Below are 25788 nucleotides of genomic sequence, written 5' to 3'. Positions count from 1 at the left end.
ATTGACGTTAAGGAGGGATATTACGGTCACGAACCCGTGGAAGATAATAACAAAGTGGGATAGAATTACGGTCGCCTGTATTTTACTGAAATACGGCTGACAACAGTATATTTTTAAGGAAAATTTCGACTAAAATTACGGGTTTTTATAACAGTGCAGGACCAATTTTGTAGCATTTTACTTGACTCGTCTTACCATAATAACAGTTTGTGCTAAGAATTTTTATAATTTCTTATCGCATAGCTGAATAAATTTTCTTTCCATTGGTATATAATTTCACATAATTTGTAAAAGCTCAATCAAAGTTTCCTCATTGAAGACATTCATACTTATCATTACGTTCTTTGGAAGAATATACTTTTTTCCCGGAAAATTCTAAGAGATTCAAATCACAAAAGTGACATTTTAAGGAAATCCTCATTGGAGACATTCATACATAGAAATACGCTCTTTTGAAGGCTTATATATATATATATATATATATATATATATATATATATATATATATATATATCTATATATATATATATATATACCGTATATATATATATATATATATATATATATATATATATATATATATATATATATATATATCTATATATATATATATATATATATATATATATATATATATATATATATATATATATATATATATATATATATGTATGTATATATATACACACATATATGTATATATATACATACAGTATATGTATATATATGTATATATATATATATATATATATATATATATATATATATATATATATATATATCTATATATATATATATATATATATATATATATATATATATATATATATATATATATATATATATATATATATATTCAAATTCTAAGAAACTCAAATCACAAAAGTGACATTTTAAGGAAAGCGATTGCTCCTCTCAATTACTTTTCGTCCAGATTATTCTTATTGAAATTTTATTGTTGTGTTTTTCTCTGCAGGCCTTTCGTACTAGTGATTATATTCAGGTAAATTGTCAAAATTTCGACGTTGGACGAGATCTCAATGAAGTATGTCGAGGAGATACTCTCCATATGTGGAGGACATCGAAGAATTACAAAAGGTACACTGTATATATTATACTTTGTCTCATATATATATATATATATATATATATATATATATATATATATATATATATATATATATATATATATATATATATATGTATGTATATATATATATATATATATATATATATATATATATATGTATATATATGTATATATATATATATATATATATATATATATATATATATATATATATATATATATATATATGTATGTATATATATATATGTGTGTGTATATACATATATATGTATATATGTATATATATATATATATATATATATATATATATATATATATATATATATATATATAATCACTAGACGTAACCAGTCCACTACAAAACAAAGTCCTCAAACATATATCCTTCCACTCCTGTCTGTTTAAGGTCTTTTTTATGCCAGTCCATACCCGCAAACTTTCTTAGCTCGTTAATCTATCGGCTTATTTTCCTTCCCGTTTTTTTTTTTTTTTTTTTTTTTTTTTTAGCAATCTCTAGGAACCCATTCCATTATTCTTAATGCCCATCTACCATCTCCCATTCTCATTATATGTCCTGCCCATGTCTATTACTTTCTCTTACACATTGTTAAAAATCCCCTACTTTAGTTTGCTCACGTATCCATTGTCATTTTTCTGTCTCTTAGTGTTATTCCCATGATTATTCTTTCCATAGCTCTTTGAATTATAACGGGCTTACAGTATATTCTGATGATTTAGTGATGCGCTAAGTTTCTGATGCATAAGCTAATACTGGTAGGTCCATCTGATTAAATATTTTTCCTTTTAGAGAAATTGGCATTTTACTTTTCATAATCTCATTTTGTTTACCAAAAGCTCTCCATCCTATGCTTATCTTTTTTTTTTTTATTTGCTCTTTCCGAGTAGATACCTTATTGTGGTGAAAGAGATTGTGTATTACCATGATTAACAAAGCTGCACTAGTCAAGGCCACCCATACTAGGTTGGTTTGCTGTGAGCGATCAGATTAAAGTCTCTCACCATCACCATTCCGCACTGGCCAGCGTGGTGATGAAAATGGCCAAACCCCAGACATGACTAAGGACATGTCTGGAGCCTTGCAATGGACTAGAAACGGCTGCATTTGTTGTTGTAAAACTGTTATCATTATTTAGAGGAAAATTAACATAAGTATCAGCACTTGCTCTCTTCTCTCCATCCCTAAAGCTTCTGCGGTGATATAAAGCCATCTGGCGTGGAATCGAACTTCAACTGGATGTATGTTCTTTTCCAACCTACGCTCTTCAGTCGGCACGACCATACTGGCTTCAAGTGCACCGCCGTGGCAACGGACGGCACGAATAGACCTCTGCCTGTTCAACCAGGGACCTCAGCAACTGGAGCGCCACCTGTTCAGGCAACATTGAATTGCAGTAAGTAACTTGGGGAATATGATTGAGTTCATGACCTATTCACATGTAGTCAGTTGGCTTTTACTGTCCCCTCGTAACAGAATTCACCATTTCCTCTTTATTTATTTATTTTTTTTTTTTAATTTATTGTCCCACCTTAAGTAGAACACAAGCTCTACGTAAGGTGGGCGATTTAATAGCAATCAAGGGTTCTAATGGTCTATTGGTAACATCCCTGTCTGGTGATCGCCAGGCTTGGGTTCGAGTCCCGCTCTGACTCGTTAGTTTTTTTAGTGTCTGCAACTTCACCATCTTTGTGAGCTAAGGATGGGGGAGTTTTAGGGAGCCTATTGATCTACCTGCTGAGTCATCAGCAGCCATTGCTAGGTCCTCCCTGGCCCTAGCTTGGGTGGAGAAGCGGCTTGGGGACTGGACATTGTCCTGCTTGCTAGGGAAATGTCACTATCCCTTGTCTCTGCCATTCATGAGTAGCCTTTAAACCTTAAAATGGTGATTTCTATTATGAAGGGACAGTAAAAGGTATCATTTTAAACTGCCACCATATCCTTCTTTTCCACAGAATGCGGACGCAAAGGCCTAGCTTTCGGTGGCCGTATCGTAGGAGGTTCAAGAGCAGGTTTACACGAATTCCCTTGGCAGGCTGCGCTTGTGGAGAGGGACACTCTGACACAGGTAGGAAACAAGCTATCCGTCATGCATTCAAAGGTTTAATTCTCCTGTTTAAGTTTCCCCTTCATAATATTTGATTAATGTGGAAGGTAATTGTTCAGTGGCTACTTTCCTCTTGGTAAGGTTAGAAGAGACTCTTAAGCTATGATAAGCAGCTCTTCTAGGAGAAGGACACTCCAAAATCAAACCATTGTTCTCTAGTCTTGGATAGTGGCATAGCCTCTGTACCATAGTCTTCAACTGTCTTGGGTTAGAGTTCTCTTGCTTGAGGGTACACTCGGGCACACTATTCTATCTAATTCCTCTTCTTGTTCTGTTAAAGTTTTTATAGTGTATACAGGAAATATTTATTTTAATGTTGTTACTGTTTTTAAAATATTCTATTTTTCCTCGTTTCCTTTCCCCACTGGGCTATTTTCCCCCTTGGGGCCCCTGGGCTTATAGCATCCTGCTTTTCCAACTAGGGTTGTAGCTTAGCAAATAATAACAATAATAATAGCTGATACTTTCAGATTGTCTGCGGAGCTGTTCTTATAAGTAATCGACATGTACTCACTGCAGCCCATTGTGTTTCGTTCCCGTAAGTAGAAACGCCAAAACATTAGTTCTCTTAGAATCATAATTATCGTGATGCAATCAACTAAGAATTATATTGTTCATATTTTCGAAATAAGTAATATCCCTTGTTAGTCTGCTTCTCTCTCTCTCTCTCTCTCTCTCTCTCTCTCTCTCTCTCTCTCTCTCTCTCTCTCTCTCTCTCTCTCTCTCTCTCTCTCTCTTAGAGGAGTAAAGAATGTATACTACAACAGCCTTTTCACGCTTAGCACAAATCAGTCTAGAGGTAACGGATACAAACTGGAATTGAACAGATACAAAACCAATCAATGTGGTAATTTCTTTACATGCTAAGTATCAAATATATGGAACAGACTTCAAGCGGATGTAGTAAACAGAGCATAAAAAGACCCTCTAAACGTTTAAACTAATTCGCTCTACCTGAGAGTAAATGGAGTCTCCGCAGATGGACAGCCTTTTTAGCACTTTTTTTTTAGCATTTTTGTGGCCATTTTAGACCTATTCTAGCCTTTTTATAGTATTTATAGTCCTTTTATCCCTTTTCTACCCTTAGTATAGCCTCTCTAGAGCTTTTCTAATCTTTTTGGATGTTTTTTTTTTTTTCTAACCTTTTTTATCCTCTTTAGAACTTCTCTAGCCTTCATATAGCCTTTCAAGTCTTTGAGACATCCAAAATCCTTGTAACGCTCTCTCTCTCCCTCTCTCTCTCTCTCTCTCTCTCTCTCTCTCTCTCTCTCTCTCTCTCTCTCTCTCTCTCTCTCTCTCTCTCTCTCTCAAGCGTGATTATTAAAACTGTCTCCCACTCCCTTCCAGAAACTCAGAATCTGACTTCCTCATCGTCCTGGGCGAACACGACACCTCATTAGTCAGCGAAACTTCTCAGACCATCTACCGAACGATTTCCTCGGCAGTCATCCACGAAAACTTCGATTTCGTGACAATGGACAACGACATTGCTCTTCTAAGGATGAGCGAGGTAGTCAACCTTGAACTCACGAACGCCATCAAGCCCATTTGCCTACCCCATTCTACCAACCAGTATGAGGAGACGGTTGCTATTGTCAGCGGGTATGTGTATTCCTGTTTTTTTTTTCTTCCATAATTTCTCCATTAGTTTTTGGAGGCCTTTAAGACATATTACCGCTAACCGCTTGTTGATCCTCTTGGTTCTTGTGTCTGTCCTCAGAATCTAAACAATGATTATACATCCCTCCTTCCATCTTATCTCTCCTCAAGACCTTTACTACTCAAGGGCAGGCTATCGTATTATATCAATTTACAGATTCTTTTCTATAGATTTAGAAAGGAATCCACTGTAACGTTTGTCGAATCACCATTTCTCATCTTACACAGTAGAAGTAATAAATTCTCGCATAGCTGGGCTCGTTGCAGACCGTGGTTCGTAGTCAGTTTCTTTTCTTCTACATACACGGTCTAGGTGAAATAGGTATCTCAACCGTGTTTTACAACAAGGCTTTGGCATTCCTTCTCCGGAGATATCACGAGGCTTAGTACTACACAGTATTCTCGAACTTTTTATTCCAGCTGGGAGTAAGTTGTGGAATGATCTTCCTAATCAGGTAGTTGAATCGGTAAAACTTCTAATGTTCAAGCTTGCAGCGAATGTTGTAATGTTGGACGGGCTGACTTAAATATCTTTTTATAGCTTGCATGTGGACGATCTTCTTTGATATTGCTACTGTTCTTAAATATGAAAAAAAACAATTTTTATAGCATTTTTTTGCAAGGACGTACCGGTACGTCCATGGGGGTAAAGGGATGGGTTTTGTGAAACGTACCAGTACGTCCTTTGGGGGTAAAAGGGTTAAAATGTTTTACTTTAATTTTTCATTACTTCCCTTGTTGTTTATTTATTTCTTTGTTTCCTCCCCTCACTGGGCTATTTTTCCCTATTAGGGACCCTTGGGCTTATAGCACCCTACTTTTCCAACTAGGGTTGTAGCTTAGCTGATAATAATAATAATAATAATAATAAAAATAATAATAATATCTACCCTTCCTTAATCGTATAAATTCTTGTCTGCTCTCAGATGGGGTCTACTGAAAGTAGGAGGATCCCAGCCCTCCGTTTTGCAACAAGTCAACGTCACAACCATGACCAACGCGAAGTGTCAGGAAAGGTAAACGACTCTATTTGCAAATGCTCCAGTTGCTTGTATAATTTCTTCCCAAGACTAGGGAGGCAGTTAATTCTAATAGCCAGGCCTTCTCCATCATGAGGCTCAATACTACGCAGTACTCTAGAAGTTTTATTCCAGCTGTTACCAAGTTGTGGAATGATCTTCCTAATCGGGTAGTTGAATCAGTAGAACTTCAAAAGTTCAAAGTTGGAGCAAATGCTTTTTTGTTGACCAGGCTGACACGAGTCTTTTTATAGTTTATTTATGACATATTTGTTTTTGATGTTGTTAATAGTTTATATATGACATGTCTGTTTTGACATTGTTACTTTTTTTAGAATGATTTATTGTTAATTTGTTCTCTTCATTTATTTATTTCCTTTCCTCACTGGGCTATTTTTTCCTGTTGGAGCCCCTGGGATTATAGCATCTTGCTTTTTTAACTAGGGTTGTAGCTTGGATAGTAATAATAATAATTAGAATGGCTATTACTCTTCCCGAGCTTCTTTTACCTGTGCTACATTGCCTTTTGGCAGAATTCAATCATTCATTATAACTGCATTGCAATAAAATAAGGGTACTACTTACAATAGTGTTAAAACTTTGATATACTAATAGAAAATCCACATAATTATATTAAATGAAATGTGTCGGTGAGCTGACAACATTACATGAAATAATTACTTGAGTTAAGTGTAACAAATGACAATGAGTATTAATAGTAGATTTATGTGTTTTTTATAAACAATTAAAGACAGCTTTTTTATTTCTTTGTTCATTTACAGTTCAAACAATCGGAACATCACCTCCAACATGCTTTGTGCCGCTGATGCCGGAAAGGACTCGTGTCAGGTAAATTACAAAGCCGTGGTGCTCTTCGTTCTGAGAAAAATTATTTGTTTCTGCATTTTATAAAAAATGCTCTAAAACTCAAGAATTGGATAATAGAATGTTCTGAGATGCAAAGCCTTATCATATAAATATTATAACAGCGAGGGACCAGCGTTAAGGCAGTGTCAAAAGACTACGTTTGGTGACCTCTATTTAGTATCTCGTAAATGAAATCTGTACAAAGTTGGCAATTTTTTTTCTATGCTAGTGTAAAATTTAAAATGCTTTAGCTATATGAGCACAGACATGTACAAGTTTCAGCATATTGTCACTTATTCGGAAATACAGAATTCTAAGGGCCCGGCCAGACCAAGCGCGGCGAGGTTAGCGGCAAGAGGTTATGGCGGCAAATTGAAACCTTAGGTATCTTATGTAGGTGGCCAGATAGGAGGCGCGAGGCTTCCCGCGCCTCCTATCTGACCACCTACATAAGATACCTAAGGTTTCAATTGCTAGCGGCGAGGTTAGCGGCAAGAGGTTATGGCGGCAAATTGGTTATGGCGGCAAATTGGTTATGGCGGCAAATTGAAACCTTAGGTATCTTATGTAGGTGGCCAGATAGGAGGCGCGAGGCTTCCCGCGCCTCCTATCTGACCACCTACATAAGATACCTAAGGTTTCAATTGCTAGCGGCGAGGTTAGCGGCAAGAGGTTATGGCGGCAAATTGGTTATGGCGGCAAATTGAAACCTTAGGTATCTTATGTAGGTGGCCAGATAGGAGGCGCGAGGCTTCCTGCGCCTCCTATCTGGCCACCTACATAAGATACCTAAGGTTTCAATTTGCCGCCATAACCTCTTGCCGCTAACCTCGCCGCTAGCCGCGCTTGGTCTGGCTGAGCCCTAAGAGATAGTCTACTCCGTAATATGGCCGCTCACTGTTTCAGCAATCTGACGTAGGTAAGGATACGGCTCATAGGTTAGGTGAGGTGGGGAACCTTAAGTTGTGTGGCGTTCTTGTGTTTGTTTCCCTTTTAAATTGTCCTTTTTTTTCCGCCCTAGTGTTTGAAGCTTCTGCCCCAACGAACTAAAAAGGTTCCACTTTATATATATATATATATATATATATATATATATATATATATATATATATATATATATATATATATATATATATATATATGTATATATATATATATATATATATATGTATATATATATATATATATATATATATATATATATATATATGTATATATATATATATATATATATATATATATATATATATATATATATATATATATATATATATATATATATATATATGTGTGTGTGTATATATATGTATATATACATTAACATATATATATATATATATATATATATATATATATATATATATATATATATAGATATATATATATATATATATATATATATATATATATATATATATATATATATATATATATATTAATATATATATATGTATATATATATATATATATATATATATATATATATATATGTATATATATGTATATATATATATATATATATATATATATATATATATATGTATATATATATATATATATATATATATATATATATATATATATGTATATATATATATATATATATATATATATATATATATATATATATATATATATATATATATATATATATATATATATGTGTGTGTGTATATATATGTACATATACATTAACATATATATATATATATATATATATATATATATATATATAGATATATATATATATATTAATATATATATATATATATATATATATATATATATATATATATACATATATGTATATATATATATATATATATATATATATATATATATATACATACATATATTAATTTATATATGTATATATATATATATATATATATATATATATATATATATATATATATATATACATATATATATATATATTAATATATATATTGATATATATATTAATATATATATATATATATATATATATATATATATATATATATATATATATATATATATATATATATAATATATATAAATATATATATATATATATATATATATATATATATATATATATATATATATATTAATGTATATATATATATATATATATATATATATATATATATATACATATATATATATATATATATATATATATATATATATATATATATATATATATATATATATATATATATATATATATATATATATATATATATATATATATATATATATATATAACTGAGCAAGAGATTAAACACCTCTTACATCATTTCTCTTTTGTCCGGAATTGGAAGTGACATAACCGTAAGACTGGCAAATCCTGAAAGGGGATTGGATATAGTGGATTACTGACAAAATGTACACCTGTTTCCAGGGTGACAGTGGAGGACCTCTGGCGGCTGCAGACGGGGACCATTACGACCTAATAGGCTTGGTATCCTTTGGGATCCTATGCGCCAATCCTTTGTATCCAGGGGTCTATGTTCGGGTGTCAAGTAAGTTTTTTTTATGCAAAGAACATTATTTATGCCATTATCTATCCAGGTCTGAAAGAAACAAGGTAAAATTGGCTTTCAAATGAATAGTAGCAGTTTATTCATACTTTAAATATGCAATAATTATACCTACCAATATTAGTGTATATAAATAATATTGTTACTTTTAATAAAATTTAAATTAAATGTTATACTGCTATTGAAAGAAAATAGAGTAATAACTGTATTCTAATAGTAAGAAGAAAATGTGAAATCACGATATTTACAACAAAAACTATACTGATATTTTGAGAGCCAAAAAAAAAAGAAAAAAATTTTTTTTTGCATAGTAACCACTCTAACCGTCTATCGTTCACGTTTTCTATAACTTCTCTCTTAATGTTCGTTTTCTTTATTTAGTGTTCATTATCACCTTGGTTATCACCATCTTTCATCAAGTCGCCGTGAGACTTGGTAATTGCACCAAGTTATCATATTTTCACAAAACTTCACGATCTTTATTCAGACATCATTTTAATGTTGTGTTTTTTTTTTTAAATATTTTATTTTAATTTTTCATTATGTCTCTTGTAGGAATTTTATTGTCGTTTCCTTTCCTCACTGGTCTATTTTTCCCTGTTGGAGCCTTTGGGTTCTTAGCATCCTGCTTTTCAAGCTAGGGTTGTAGCTTAGCTAATAATAATAATAATAATAATAATAATAATAATAATAATAATAATAATAATAATAATAATAATTTCAGTTATCGACGTAGTCTTGGGCAGTACCATAGCTTGTGTACCATGGTCTTCCTCTTACCTCTGGGCACACTATTCCCTCTCATTTCTCTTCCTCTTCTTTTTTTTAAAGTTTATATAGTTTATATATGAAATATTTATTTTAATGTTGTTACTGTTTTTAGAATATTTTAGTTTAATTGTTATTTCTCTTGTAGTTTATTTGTTTCCTTATTTCCTTTCCTGGGCTATTTTCCCCCGTTGTTTTGACTGTAGGGGCCACAACCTAAACCATCCATGGGGGTGGCCGGGATGTTATTTTGGAGGCCCGTAGATCATCTACCTATTGTATCGCTAGGAACCATGAGATGGCCCTTCCTGGTCCTAACATGGGGGCGAATTAACCTCTGTACCATGGTCTTCCACCGTCCTGGGTTAGAGTTCTTGTGCTTGAGGGTACACTCGGGCACACTTCTATCTAGTTTCTCTTCCTCTTGTTTTGTTAAAGTGTTTTTTATAGTTTTTATAGGAAATATTTATTTTAATGTTGTTACTATACCTAAAATATTTTACTTTTCTTTATTTCCTTTCCTCACTGGGCTATTTTCCCTGTTGGGGCCCCTGGGCTTATAGCATCCTGCTTTTCCAACTAGGGTTGTAGCTTAGCATTTAATAATAATAATAATAATAATTCATATTATCATTATTATTTTATTATCATCATTACAAAGAGAAGAAATGTCGAGTCAACTAATAGAAATATATAGCAAATAAACCAGTAATGTCTCTGCCTGGTGTTTGCCAGTCGGGGGTTCGAGTTCCGTTCAGTCTCGTTAGTGCCATTAGTGTCTGCAACCTTACCATCCTTGTGAGCTAAGGTTGGGGGGTTTGGGGGAGCCTATAGGTCTATCTGCTGAATCATCAGCAGCCACTGCCCGGTCCTCCTTGGTCCTAGCTAGGTTGGAGAGGGGCTTGGGCGCTGATTATATGATATGTGATCAGTCTCTAGGGCATTGTCCTGCTTGATAGGGCAATGTCACTGTCCCTTGCCTCTGCACTTCATGAGCGGCCTTTTTATTATTACTATCCAAGCTACAACCCTAATTGGAAAAGCAAGATGCTATAAGCCCAGGGGCTCCAATAGGGAAAAATAGCCCAGTGAGGAAAGGAAATAAGGAAATAAATAATTGAAGAGAACAAATTAACAATAAATCATTCTAAAAAAAGTAATGTCAAAAGAGATATGTCATATATAAACTATTAACAACGTCAAAAACAAATATGGCATATATAAACCTTTAAACCTTAAATGAATATATAAACAGAAGTATAACTTTAATGGCGTTATTTGATAGACTATGTCCATTTTATTTTGACAGGATACATCAACTGGATCAACATGAATGCGCAAGAAGGAGCCACATGCCCAAAATAAATGGTGATCAACATCTGACGAATTGGTGGTAACAATAAGAATAATATTCTTCTAAATCAGTCTAAACTTATGATTGATGTGTGAAGGTGAACGGGGGTTTTAATTAGAATTATAGATAAATTAAAAGTTATGATTAACCTAACGTATGTTAGCTTATCCAAATACATGTAAACTAATCAAAGTTTGACGGGAAATTCTATCCAGTCTAAGATAATGAGAGTTAATCAATATATTAAAACATTGCTGAAGTTCATTTTGTAATTTGTTTATCCCATATATCAGGGAATTGATTGATCTATTATCAATAATAAAATAATTGACTCACTAATTAATTAACACCTTTTTTATGTTTATTTATTTTCTTATTTTTTTTCCTCGCTGGGCTATTCTTTCATGTTGGAGCCCTTGGGTTTTGTAGAATCCTACTTTTCCAACTATGGTTGTAGCTAATAATAATAATAATAATACTAATAATAATAATAATAATATGCACATCTATTCCCATGAAAAATGTCTGGTTAGGTTTCATTCACAAAATTATCATTAATTGGAATTTTTTCGATTATCAATAGCGGCTTAAGTGTTGTCAGGTGTATGAGAAAAGATGATAATGTGCAAGGAATAGGCCAGACTATTCAATGTATGTGTAGGCAAAGGAAAAATGAGCCGTAACTAGAGAGAGATACAATGTAGTAGCCTACTGTGTGGACAGGCAAAGGACCCAATAACTCTCTAGCGATATTATCTCAACAGGAGGCTGGTGCATTGGCTAACCTACTACCTATCGTCAAACATTGACCAAAGATCCGCAATTTAATTAATAAAACAATCAGGTTTGTTTTATTTCGGCTTAATTAATTTTGATCAATAAAAATATCAGAATTGATCAAACCATAAACGAATAGATGATAAAGTGTAATCATAACACATCTTAAATAACATTGAATACTTTTAGATATCTATGAAAATTGGATTAGTGTATTCGATGGTAATATATCTATCAACAAAAACATTGTTTTTTTACATGTATCCTAGAGTTTTAATACACGGTAAGTGGCATTAATTATTCGGTTCTGCCCATGAATCGTTATGCTATGTTATTCGAATTAGGGACCATAGACACAAACAGGAATGCTCTAAAGTCTGAATTGATGGAAATCAAGGTTAAGGATTTCTGTGTTGTGATATATGGCAAGAATGTTACCTAATTTCCCATGAAAACAGCAAAGTTGCTCATTTTTACGATGTAATCATGCAACCAGTTGCATATAACGTCGAAAATATTTCCATTATGACGGGCTTATTATTTTCTTTTAAATTAGAAGAATCTCTCATATATAATTGCTTTGATCCTGTGACATAACAATAACAGGTTGGTGGGTTCTGGCTACACTGACTGGTTGACTGGACCTGGTTTGATTTTACGGTGTAATCATGCAACAGACGGCATATAACACCGAAACCATTTCCATTATCACTGGCTTATTATTTTCTTTTAAATTAAAAGAGTCTCCTATATAATAACTTTGCGCCTGTGACTGAACAATAACAGCTTGGTGGGTTCTGGCTACACTGACTGGTTGACTGGACCTGGTTTGATTTTACGGTGTAATCATGCAACAGACGGCATATAACACCGAAACCATTTCCATTATCACTGGCTTATTATTTTCTTTTAAATTAAAAGAGTCTCCTATATAATAACTTTGCGCCTGTGACTGAACAATAACAGCTTGGTGGGTTCTGGCTACACTGACTGGTTGACTGGACCTGGTTTGATTTTACGGTGTAATCATGCAACAGACGGCATATAACACCGAAACCATTTCCATTATCACTGGCTTATTATTTTCTTTTAAATTAAAAGAGTCTCCTATATAATAACTTTGCGCCTGTGACTGAACAATAACAGCTTGGTGGGTTCTGGCTACACTGACTGGTTGACTGGACCTGGTTTGATTTTACGGTGTAATCATGCAACAGACGGCATATAACACCGAAACCATTTCCATTATCACTGGCTTATTATTTTCTTTTAAATTAAAAGAGTCTCCTATATAATAACTTTGCGCCTGTGACTGAACAATAACAGCTTGGTGGGTTCTGGCTACACTGACTGGTTGACTGGACCTGGTTTGATTTTACGGTGTAATCATGCAACAGACGGCATATAACACCGAAACCATTTCCATTATCACTGGCTTATTATTTTCTTTTAAATTAAAAGAGTCTCCTATATAATAACTTTGCGCCTGTGACTGAACAATAACAGCTTGGTGGGTTCTGGCTACACTGACTGGTTGACTGGACCTGGTTTGATTTTACGGTGTAATCATGCAACAGACGGCATATAACACCGAAACCATTTCCATTATCACTGGCTTATTATTTTCTTTTAAATTAAAAGAGTCTCCTATATAATAACTTTGCGCCTGTGACTGAACAATAACAGCTTGGTGGGTTCTGGCTACACTGACTGGTTGACTGGACCTGGTTTGATTTTACGGTGTAATCATGCAACAGACGGCATATAACACCGAAACCATTTCCATTATCACTGGCTTATTATTTTCTTTTAAATTAAAAGAGTCTCCTATATAATAACTTTGCGCCTGTGACTGAACAATAACAGCTTGGTGGGTTCTGGCTACACTGACTGGTTGACTGGACCTGGTTTGATTTTACGGTGTAATCATGCAACAGACGGCATATAACACCGAAACCATTTCCATTATCACTGGCTTATTATTTTCTTTTAAATTAAAAGAGTCTCCTATATAATAACTTTGCGCCTGTGACTGAACAATAACAGCTTGGTGGGTTCTGGCTACACTGACTGGTTGACTGGACCTGGTTTGATTTTACGGTGTAATCATGCAACAGACGGCATATAACACCGAAACCATTTCCATTATCACTGGCTTATTATTTTCTTTTAAATTAAAAGAGTCTCCTATATAATAACTTTGCGCCTGTGACTGAACAATAACAGCTTGGTGGGTTCTGGCTACACTGACTGGTTGACTGGACCTGGTTTGATTTTACGGTGTAATCATGCAACAGACGGCATATAACACCGAAACCATTTCCATTATCACTGGCTTATTATTTTCTTTTAAATTAAAAGAGTCTCCTATATAATAACTTTGCGCCTGTGACTGAACAATAACAGCTTGGTGGGTTCTGGCTACACTGACTGGTTGACTGGACCTGGTTTGATTTTACGGTGTAATCATGCAACAGACGGCATATAACACCGAAACCATTTCCATTATCACTGGCTTATTATTTTCTTTTAAATTAAAAGAGTCTCCTATATAATAACTTTGCGCCTGTGACTGAACAATAACAGCTTGGTGGGTTCTGGCTACACTGACTGGTTGACTGGACCTGGTTTGATTTTACGGTGTAATCATGCAACAGACGGCATATAACACCGAAACCATTTCCATTATCACTGGCTTATTATTTTCTTTTAAATTAAAAGAGTCTCCTATATAATAACTTTGCGCCTGTGACTGAACAATAACAGCTTGGTGGGTTCTGGCTACACTGACTGGTTGACTGGACCTGGTTTGATTTTACGGTGTAATCATGCAACAGACGGCATATAACACCGAAACCATTTCCATTATCACTGGCTTATTATTTTCTTTTAAATTAAAAGAGTCTCCTATATAATAACTTTGCGCCTGTGACTGAACAATAACAGCTTGGTGGGTTCTGGCTACACTGACTGGTTGACTGGACCTGGTTTGATTTTACGGTGTAATCATGCAACAGACGGCATATAACACCGAAACCATTTCCATTATCACTGGCTTATTATTTTCTTTTAAATTAAAAGAGTCTCCTATATAATAACTTTGCGCCTGTGACTGAACAATAACAGCTTGGTGGGTTCTGGCTACACTGACTGGTTGACTGGACCTGGTTTGATTTTACGGTGTAATCATGCAACAGACGGCATATAACACCGAAACCATTTCCATTATCACTGGCTTATTATTTTCTTTTAAATTAAAAGAGTCTCCTATATAATAACTTTGCGCCTGTGACTGAACAATAACAGCTTGGTGGGTTCTGGCTACACTGACTGGTTGAACATAAGCTTTGTTTTGATTTTGTTTTGAGGCGCCGTTGCAAACGCTATGAACCTGAATTTGTTAGTTTCACGTTGCCACTGTCACTATTCTTGAATGCTTGTGACTCAGTGATTGTATGAATTATGTTTGTTTTCATGCTGCATAACTAGTAAGCCATTTACAATAAAAATGTACAAGAAATAGAAAAATCGCCGCCTTTTTACAACTTCACTCTAAATGAGTCCACATATTAAGATGTTAGTGAGAAGACATAGGCCTAGTAGGAATTGGACAACGAGCAGACAGGTATGTAACATTCTATTTCCATTGAGGTAAATGTCTAGGAGAAGCCCGCACCCGTTTTTCAAGTATTAACGACGAAAAACGGCAAAAAACAACCAGATTATTGTTGCACAGTGCATAGAAACATGAGGAAATGAATAAAAAAGAAACTAAGACTTAACTCTTACACACAAAATGTAAGCATAAACCTACTACTACAATTATGGGGGACCCCAGTGGGAAGCGGGGTTTTTGGGTGGGGGGAGGATGAGAAAATTGATTTTTCGGGGCACTACCGAACCTATACCGCCTATTTGGTTTCATTGTAGTGAATTACATGGCAATGTAACCTAGGAAAATAACTACTGTGTCTAATAGAAAAATTACGCTCTCTTCGAAAATGACACTCGTTCCCGTCGCAAATTAATAGTTTCAGAAATATATATACATCTTTATCCTCCAATAATGGGGGACCCCCAGTGGGAACTTGGGGTTTTGGGTGGGGAAAACATACTGGGGAATCGATATATAAACGTAAAACAAGCCTTTTCTTCTCTATTCATTACCTTCTTGAAATTATAATAACCGGAGGAATATACAAAACAGAATATCGGGATAAACTTTGGAGGCGCCGTTACAAAGATTGTGTCATGAAAAAATACAGTAACCAGTGCTGCCATCGTCCGATGTAGATCAAATGTTATTTTGTGACCTGTCATACTACTAGGCTAGGTTAGGTGGGTTTGTTAGGTTCTGTGCCCTTTTTGTACTTTTTATATATTGAGTAAAACTTATATGGAGAAATTATTTAATGTATGGAAATATCTATCATTACTATCTTTAGCAATGTCAACGTGCCGTTGGTAACTCTGTGTACCATACGTCAACGTTGGTAACACTGTATTATTGGTAACGTTTCTAATGTTATAGTTCGTTCGTAAGAGAAGTGACACCGTACGAGTGTCATTTTTGAAGAGATCGTAATTTTTGCTATAAGAAACAGTAGTTTTTTTCCTAGGTTACATTGCCATGTAATTCACTACAAAAATACCCCTAATACAACCAACTAACCTACCCTGGGGGGCCTGTACCCCTACCTAGGCCTACCGGGGGGGGGGGGGCCTTCGCCCCCCCCCCCTGCGACCCCCCCTTAAGGCCACAGTGATTTTCAGGGCACCACCAAACCTAATACACCCACCTAACCTAGCCTAATAGCCCTGTACCCCTACCGGGGGGGGGGGGGGCTTCGCCCCCCTTGCGACCCCCCCCCTTAAGGACACTACCTAACACATCCATCAAACCAAATCCAAAGTGATGGTACTGCTGTATACATCGTTATACTATCACCATTATAATATACTCCATAAATTAATGAAGCTTACCTTAACCTGTTGGTTGATAAAGATGTGCTGCTGCTTTGAGGAAAACGTGAAGCCGTTGCGAAGGTTCCCTGACATGCAGGACAATTTTTATTTTGTAAAATTAAATTGTGTCTCTGGCACAAATCCACTAGTTTTTCAATATAACCCCGAATAAGTAAGAACAATTTCATTGTAACTTAGGAAACAGTCAGGACAAGAAGATGGAATTTCAACTTCTTGTGCAATATCAGATGACGTGCTTGCTACGGCCTCGATGTCTAGGAACGAAATAAAATGGCTGGGTAAGAAAATGTATTGTCGCACTGTGATGGGTAAGAAAATGTATTGTCGCACTGTGATTGGCCAAACGTGAAGACGTCATAGTGGACTAGTTTGTCTGCGGATTATAGTGGTTACAGGGCTCATTTGAGCAAAAATAAGACACAGTCAACAATAACAACAGACTTAGAAAAATCTGGGAGGAAGACAAGAGTAGCATGAGGTTGATCGTCGATATTTCGACTATTATTGATTTTCACTAAATTATCTCACTGGTATACCATTATATACATACATTCCTACATATTCTAGTAAAAATAAATTGAATATCAGTGATATCTTCATGCGGCCCTCTCCTAGACATTAACCCCATTGAGTCCACTGGGCATCAGAATAAAATAAACCTTAGTGTAGTACACACGTGATTTGTGCATCGCCATGGTCAGCAAAGGGTAAAGTTGTATTGTATTACAGGGTGTGATTTCGAACAGAAAATGTATGTTTTCCTATAGTAAATAACGTGATTTAACCGAATTTGACCTTCATTTCAACCGCAAAAAAACATCAACCAATTAGATTAACTAAGTTGACGAATTGGTTGCTGTTATTACGGATGAAATGAAGGTGAAAACTGGTTAAATCACGATATTTTCTACAAGAAAACATATATTTTCTGTTAAAATGGTTAAATATAATCACTGTTGTCATATATGTTGTGTTGAAATATTTAAATATAAACACTAGTTCAACGGTGTCACTTCACTCACGAATGTACTGCGAACGATAACATTAGCAACGTTACCAATTGATACACAGTGTTACCAATGTTGACTGGGATTGTTCTCGTTGCAAATGCTACGGTAATTTTACTGATTACACAATATATATAAAGAGTACAAAAAGGGTACAGAACCTAACAAACCCACCTAACCTAACTTAGTAGTTGACAGGTCACAAACCTCGGGTATTTACTGAGAACGGTAAAATTAGCCACGATACGAATGATACACAGCGTTACCAACGGTACGGTGACATTACTAGCGATAGTAATGCTAGATATTTCCATACGTATTTTAAATAATTTTTCCATATAAGTTTTACACAATATATAAAAAGTACTAAAAGGGTACAGAACCTAACAAACCCACCTAACCTAACCTAGGAGTTCCCAGGTCACAAAACTCACGTATGTACTAGGAACGTTAAAATAAGCAACATTACCAATGATGCACAGTGTTAACAACATTACAAAGGAATTGCTAACGGTAGCAATGCTATGGTAATATCATGTGTATTTTAATGAATTGTTCCATATACACTTTGCACACTATATAAAAAGGTACAAAAAGGGTACAGAACCTAACAAACCAACCTAACCTAACCTATAAGGTAACAGGTCACAAAACACATACTGTATAATGACTTTTGTTGAATGACTTACCTTTAGCTTTTCGAAAATCTGATTCGTCTATTTTAACTATTACTCGGTCACCACCAATCGCCTCTTGATTATCGAAGAAGTATTCGGTAACCTCGGAACAGAAACTTCTCCAATCGACACTAGTTTTGGAGGATATATCGATACCCTCCATGAGGGTATCATGGTCCCAATGCTTATCTAAAAAGTGGTTTGCAAATAATATCTTCCATGGGGGTAGGCGACTTTTTCCCAAAAATGTACCTTTATAAGAAATAACGGTATACCCACAGCAACGTTTCTTTTTGGGTTTAGGTATCTTGGTTTCAGTATTACAATAAAACACGTGAATGTCTTTCCTGTAAGATAGGAGGGAACGGCACTTGGGGCACTGTAAACGTTGAGGAATTACATTGTGTGCTTTAAGGAAATTATCAACATTGGATGAAGAATCATAAAAATAACCATGGAATTTAGCAAATGCTTTTAGGTATGGAATTCTGCAGCCGTTACAAGTTTCTATAACTTCCTCCATCGCTAAATACGAAAAAATAAATCTCACTTGAAATGACGGACACCTTACTAGAACAAAGGTTTCCAGGGAAAAGGATTTGGTGGAGGGGTTATGAATAGACCACTTGAAGAGATAAAGGAAAGGGGTTGGAAATGTTAACTGACAACCCCCTTGTGTAAACTTGAATACGTATAGGTTGGTGATCGGTTAACGGGAAAACAACAGAATCTAGAGGGTAAACTTGAATGAACTGCATAGGGAAACTTGTATAGAGCAAGTATTTATGTGAAGTCAGGGGTGTGACAAAGAATTAACAAAAGGCATAACACCAATATAGGAAGATAAAATGCAATGTATGATAAATAATGTTGAATGGGAATATAAAATGAGTTGATTTTGTAAGGTATAGGATAATAAAACGAGTAATTCTAGGGTCAAAAGTAATATGTATATGGGGGTATTACATAAGTAATCACGTAATAGACTTGAACAGAGCTGGTAGAGAGACGGAGAGTTGCATTTTACGGTTAGGGAAGAAGAAATCGTATTGGTGGGGGAAAAGTTTCTGCGCAGGGAGGCGGGGTTTTTTCGCTGAAGGTCGAAAACTGGTATGTACGAACGTACATACGTGAGCATGCTAATGTTAGCATGGAATGCTAAAATTTGATCTACATCGGACGATGGCAGCACTAGTTACTGTATTTTTTCATGAGGCATAGCCTTTGCAACGGCGCCTCCAAAGTTTACCCAGTTATACTGTTTTGTCTTTTCCTCCAGTTATTATAATTCCAAAAAGGTAATGTATAGAGAAGAAAATGTTTGTTTTACTGTTATACATCATTTCCCCAGTATGTTTTCCCCACCCAAAACCCCGAGTTCCCACTGGGGGTCCCCTATTACTGTAGGATATAGATATATATATATATATATATATATATATATATATATATATATATATATATATATATATATATATATATATATATATATATATATATATATATATATATATATATATATATATATATATATGTATATATATATATATATATATATATATATATATATATATATATATATATACAACTATAATAATATCTATATTATAGGTTATTGCTTTGAATAGACACAATAATACCAATTATAGAACAAAGTTTTTTTCCTGTTGTATATAATGTGTTTTCACTGATTTGGACCTTAATTTCTACGGCAATTAAGCGGAAACCCATAAGACTGCCTAAGAATTATGATATTCTTTAGAAATCTAATGGTTTTAGTTCCACTGTATGCTTGCTTTGCTCGCTGAAAAGAAAAACATCAAGTTCCTTTGTACTGGAAAGTTGTACATGCTGAGCTACGCACACTAACCCCTTTGTTTATTATTTCTTAGATAATTAAGTTTTTATATGCAGTGAAAATAAGTTTCATTTTTGAAGAAAAACGCTTTGCTTGAGGAAACGCCCATATTTTTAGTAGAAAAGCTTATTCCGTCCATAACTCTAATAAAACCGTAACACCAACGCCAATCCGCAATGGCCAGCGTGGAGAAGAAAATGGCCTAACCCCAGAAAAGAATATGGACATATCTGAAGCCTTTGTCCTGCAATAGGCTAGAAATGTCTGCAATTATTGTATATTATACAGTATTACAGTATTTATCTTTCATAGCCACAGCTAGTCCATTGGAGGACAAAGACCTCAGACAGGGCCTTCCTCTCATCTGTTTGTGATCATTCAATGCCAGTCTATACCTGCAAATTTTATTAGTTCATCCATTGATCGTCCTCTGCTTCTTCCCCTGCTTCGTTTGCAATCTCTAGGGACCCATTGTGTTATTCTAAATGTCCATCTATTCTCTGTCATTCTCATATGTTTAGGCCATGTCCATGTTTCTATTTTTGTGTGGTATGAGTCATTATAGAATGGTGCAGTATTAGTTAGGACATTGGAACTCGCATATTGAATAGATCTTTGCGAATACAGTTTTTATGAATAGAACTTACCTGGCAGTTATATATATATAGCTAATTATCTCTAACTTCGGCAGAATTTTTCTAAACGCGGCAACCGCCTTGTGGTGGTTGCATGGTTAGGTGGTACACCCGTAACAGGGCGGTACGAGGAATCATTCCCGTGTACTGAACTTCAGTTCATCTCTGCCGGGCGGATCGCTAACACGTTGGTCCGTCATTAAGAGTTTTTCTTCGCTTTCCCTGTTTTTCGCTGTAGCAGGCTGCTATTTGGTGAAGTACACTGATTTGGGGTTTTGGCAATCGTGATTTTGTTATTTCTTTGCTTTTTTGCTGTTATCAATATGAGTGATAGAATTAAATTCCGTGTCTGTGCGAATGAAGAATGTAAGGTGAGACTACCGAAAATGGCGGTAGACCCTCACACCGTGTGTTTGAATTGTAGGGGTTTTGAATGGGCCCTTAATAATAGGTGCGGGGAATGTAAGGTTTTGGATGAAAAGGATTGGTTGATTATGAAGCGCTATGTGCGTAAACTAGAGCTCGATAGAGTTAGGAGAGCTTCTAGGTCTAAATCTAAGTCCGTTAGTGGAAAGGAAGACGAACTTAGTGTAGATTTATCCTTTGAACCTATAATTAATTCCTCTTTGGAAGTTGATCCTTCCCTTGAGTTAGTAACTCCTGCCCCTTCTACAGGATCCGTATCTGCGGATGACCCTCGGTACGCTAGGATGGCTGCCGAGTTGAAGGCCATTAAAGTACAACTTGCGGCCCTTAAAGGTAAGAATAGTGAAAGTGCTTGTGAAAGTGCAGTGGAGGTGGCGACTGACCGAACCTGTCATTACCCTAGGCCTAGACCTCTACCAAGCTCCCAGGACCAAGGGAGAAGGTACGTCGACAACCGAAAGGGGGTGAGAGGTACGTACCCTCGGTCAGCCGTCGCCTCAGACAGTCCTGTTGCTGATTCCCAGGCTGTTCTTGACCGTCACGGAAAAGACGTGTCGGATGTGTTAATTTCTTCTCCGAATTCTCCTAGACGTAAATGGAAGTTTGAAGCGTCAAGACCTACGAAGAGGAGATGGAACCGCAATGAACTGTCTCGTTCTTTCTCTCCCGGTTCTAGCAGCTATGAACCTTGTCCGTTGGAGGACGATTTCGACTCCGTGGCTGTTAAAAGGACGAAGCCTAAGCCCGCAAGTCAGGATATTACAGCCGAACCTCCCCCTTCTATGAGTGTTTTTCGTCAGCCCTCTCCTTCGGGACTGCAAGACCCAGCAGAAGTTGCTAAATCCTTTATGTCTGTCATGCAAGAACAACTTTTTACGTTAGTGCAAGCATTTAGCTGCCCTCACGCCCAGTCTGATAGACGTAAAGACGATTCTTTGCCTATTAAGAAGTCAACTTTTAAGAGGGAACAGAGTTCTTCTCCTAAGGAAACCTTTCTCTCTTCGTCGAAGACACGACTCCGTTCTGCTTCCTCTACTGCTCGGCGCTAGGATTATACTTCCTCTCTCGGCTCCAGGACGATGACGGTGGGCTTATGCAAGGCGATACTTCTTGATATCGGGACGATACTTCTTCTCGATACCAGGACGATACTGCCTCTCGTTCTTGATGCCAGGACGATACTGCCCCCCGCTCTCGATGCCAGGACGATACCGCCTCTCGTTCTCAACGCCAGGACGATACCGCCTCTCGGTCACGACGCCAGGATGATACCGCCTCTCATTCACGACGCCAGGACGATACGGCCTCTCGTTCACAACGCCAGGACGATACCTCCTCTCGTTCACGACGCCAGGACAATACCGCCTCGCTCACGACGCCAGGACGATACCGCCTCTCGTTCTCGACGCCAGGACGACTCTGCCTCTCACTCTAGGCGCCAGGACGATACCAGCCTGCTTCCTCAGGACGTTACTGCCTCTCGTTCCAAGGACTCTTCTACCGCTCGGCGCCAGGACGCAAGCCTTTTTTTGCAGGACGATTCCTTTGATTTGCCGTTGTCTGATTCTAAGGAGCCTTCTTCTCGTTCGAAGGATGTTGCAGATGTGGATCAGGACCTTGAGGAGGTCTCTGATGACGATGATAAACCTGCTGATACTGCCGGAGATTACAAAGTTCTCTCTCGCTCCCTTCTTGAACTTTTTGGAGAGGAATTCCAACCTGCTGCCCCGCAATCTCCTCAATCCCAATTTAACAGAAAGAAGGCCAAGAAACAGTCGGCCTTCATCAAGATGAAGCTGTCGATTTCCGCGAAGAAAGCTCATGCGAAGATTGATGACAGGATGAAGGAACGTAGACAAGCAGTTAAGACTTCCTTCTCTTCTCCACCAGCTTGTCTTGCTTCAAAAGCTGGTATGTGGTATAAAACTGGGGAACCTTTGAGTCTGGGAGTGCCTTCCTCCTCCAAGGGTGACTTCTCTGGCATAGTGGACTCAGCTAGAAGGCATGCTCTCAACTCATCCAAAGTCATGTGGTCGATGTCGGAGCTGGATCATCTCGTCAAAGGTATTTTTAGAGCCTTTGAGGTTTTTAGTTTTCTAGACTGGTCGCTAGGGACTCTGGGATGGAAGACTGACCAGATGGAAGGAACTTGAGACTTAACCAGTACTATGTCCTGCATAGACAAGGCCCTCAGAGATGGGGCGAATGAGTTGGCTTCGCTGTTCTCAGCTGGAATCCTAAAGAAGAGGGCCCTACTTTGCTCTTTTACTTCAAGGTCTGTTACCATTGCACAGAAGTCTGAGCTTCTTTACACCCCCTGTCTCAACATCTTTTTCCCGAGACCCTGGTGAGAGACATTACGCTTTCGCTGGCCCAAAAAGCCACACAAGACCTTTTATCTCGTTCAGCTCGTAAGCCCTTGGCAACCACTCCTTCTTCGAAACGGGAGGAAAAGAAATTCCAGCAGCCCTTTCGGGGCAGGACTACCTCAAGACCAGATTTTAAAGGAAGAAGGCAAGAGTCAGGACCAAGATCAAACAGAGGTTCATTCAGAGCTTGCTCCAGAAAATGAAGTTCGTCTCCTCCAGACAATGGGCGCAAGACTGTCAGGTTTTTGGCGGTCTTGGAAGAGGAGAGGGGCGGACACCTAAGTCCCTCTCAGTCATCAAGGAAGGATACAAGATTCCCTTTCTGAAGAAACCTCATCTCGCAGATGCTCCTCTGGCCTTAGTAGCCCAGTACACAGATCCGGGGAAACAGAAGGCCCTTCTAGACCTAGTCGACCAAATGCTGGACAAGGGAGCGATAGAACCGGTTTGGGATCTATCCTCCCCAGGCTTTTACAATCGCCTGTTTCTAGTGCCCAAGAACTCGGGTGGATAGAGACCCGTCCTGGATGTCAGTTCTCTGAACGTCTTTGTGGTGAAGACGAAGTTCTCCATGGAGACGACTCAGTTTGTGCTGGCATCAGTACGTCCAGGGGACTGGATGGTGTCCCTCGATTTGCAGGACACGTATTTTCACGTCCCCATCCATCCGACTTCAAGGAAGTACCTGAGATTTGTAATGCAGGGCAAGTGCTTCCAATTCAGAGCGCTTTGCTTCGGTCTCAGCATGGCTCCTCAAGTCTTCACCAGGATAATGGCGAATGTGTCAGGCAGGCTGCATCAAGAGGGAATAAGGGTATCCTTCTATCTGGACGATTGGCTGATTCGTTCACAATCGAAGGAGAAATGTCTGGAGGATTAACGAAAGACTTTTATGATGGCTCAAGATCTAGGCCTGGTCATCAGCAGGGAGAAGTCTCAGATCAAGCCGAATCAACTATTCTCTATTTGGGGATAGTTCTGAATTCAGTTCTTTTTCGGGCTTCTCCCTCACAGGAAAGGCAGACCAAGTGTCTCGAAAAAGTCCGAAGTTTCCTGGACAAGAAGAGGTGCTCAGCGAAGGAGTGGATGACTTTGCTGGGAACTCTCTCCAAAAATAGGGCCCTTTTTCAATAAAAACTCATATATCTTCTATAATTTTAGCCGGAGAGCGAAAATATGCGATGACCACATTTATACCCATAAAACGACTCTATGCTGTAGTCTAACACAAAATCTGACACCGAAAATTTTGGGACATTATCTCTGACCCCGGCCCTTACTCGATTCGGACCTCAAAAATAGGGCCCTTTTTCAATAAAAACTCATTTATCTTCTATAATTTTAGCCGGAGAGCGAAAATATGCGATGACCACATTTATACCCATAAAACGACTCTATGCTGTAGTCTAACACAAAATCTGACACCGAAAATTTTGGGACATTATCTCTGACCCCGGCCCTTACTCGATTCGGACACCAAAAATAGGGCCCCTTTTCAATAAAAACTCATATATCTTCTATAATTTTAGCCGGAGAGCAAAAATATAAGATGACCACATTTATACCCATAAAACGACTCTATGCTGTAGTCTAACACAAAATGTGACACCGAAAATTTTGGGACATTATCTCTGACCCCGGCCCT

General features: G+C 36.8%; 2 protein-coding genes across 2 annotated transcripts in view; both read left to right on the top strand.

Annotated features, from left to right (window-relative positions):
* LOC137645073 (trypsin-1-like) overlaps positions 1 to 11867 on the top strand; it is a 16649-nt gene extending 4782 nt beyond the window's left edge. Inside the window, exons 5-13 of the mRNA XM_068377924.1 lie at positions 977 to 1098; positions 2297 to 2502; positions 3062 to 3174; positions 3684 to 3751; positions 4561 to 4815; positions 5799 to 5888; positions 6674 to 6740; positions 9148 to 9268; positions 11364 to 11867. Coding sequence (XP_068234025.1) covers positions 977 to 1098; positions 2297 to 2502; positions 3062 to 3174; positions 3684 to 3751; positions 4561 to 4815; positions 5799 to 5888; positions 6674 to 6740; positions 9148 to 9268; positions 11364 to 11419 — 1098 coding nt within the window. The 3' untranslated portion in view covers positions 11420 to 11867. The remainder of the gene's footprint in view (positions 1 to 976; positions 1099 to 2296; positions 2503 to 3061; positions 3175 to 3683; positions 3752 to 4560; positions 4816 to 5798; positions 5889 to 6673; positions 6741 to 9147; positions 9269 to 11363) is intronic.
* Positions 11868 to 15580: 3713 nt separating this feature from the next.
* The window catches only part of Noc3 (Nucleolar complex protein 3), a 117766-nt gene continuing 107558 nt past the window's right edge, over positions 15581 to 25788 (top strand). Inside the window, exon 1 of the mRNA XM_068379311.1 lies at positions 15581 to 15810. Coding sequence (XP_068235412.1) covers positions 15742 to 15810 — 69 coding nt within the window. The 5' untranslated portion in view covers positions 15581 to 15741. The remainder of the gene's footprint in view (positions 15811 to 25788) is intronic.

This window comes from Palaemon carinicauda, chromosome 8, assembly GCF_036898095.1.
Source record: "Palaemon carinicauda isolate YSFRI2023 chromosome 8, ASM3689809v2, whole genome shotgun sequence".
Taxonomy (NCBI): domain Eukaryota; kingdom Metazoa; phylum Arthropoda; class Malacostraca; order Decapoda; family Palaemonidae; genus Palaemon; species Palaemon carinicauda.
This window is presented reverse-complemented; position numbering and strand designations above follow the sequence as displayed.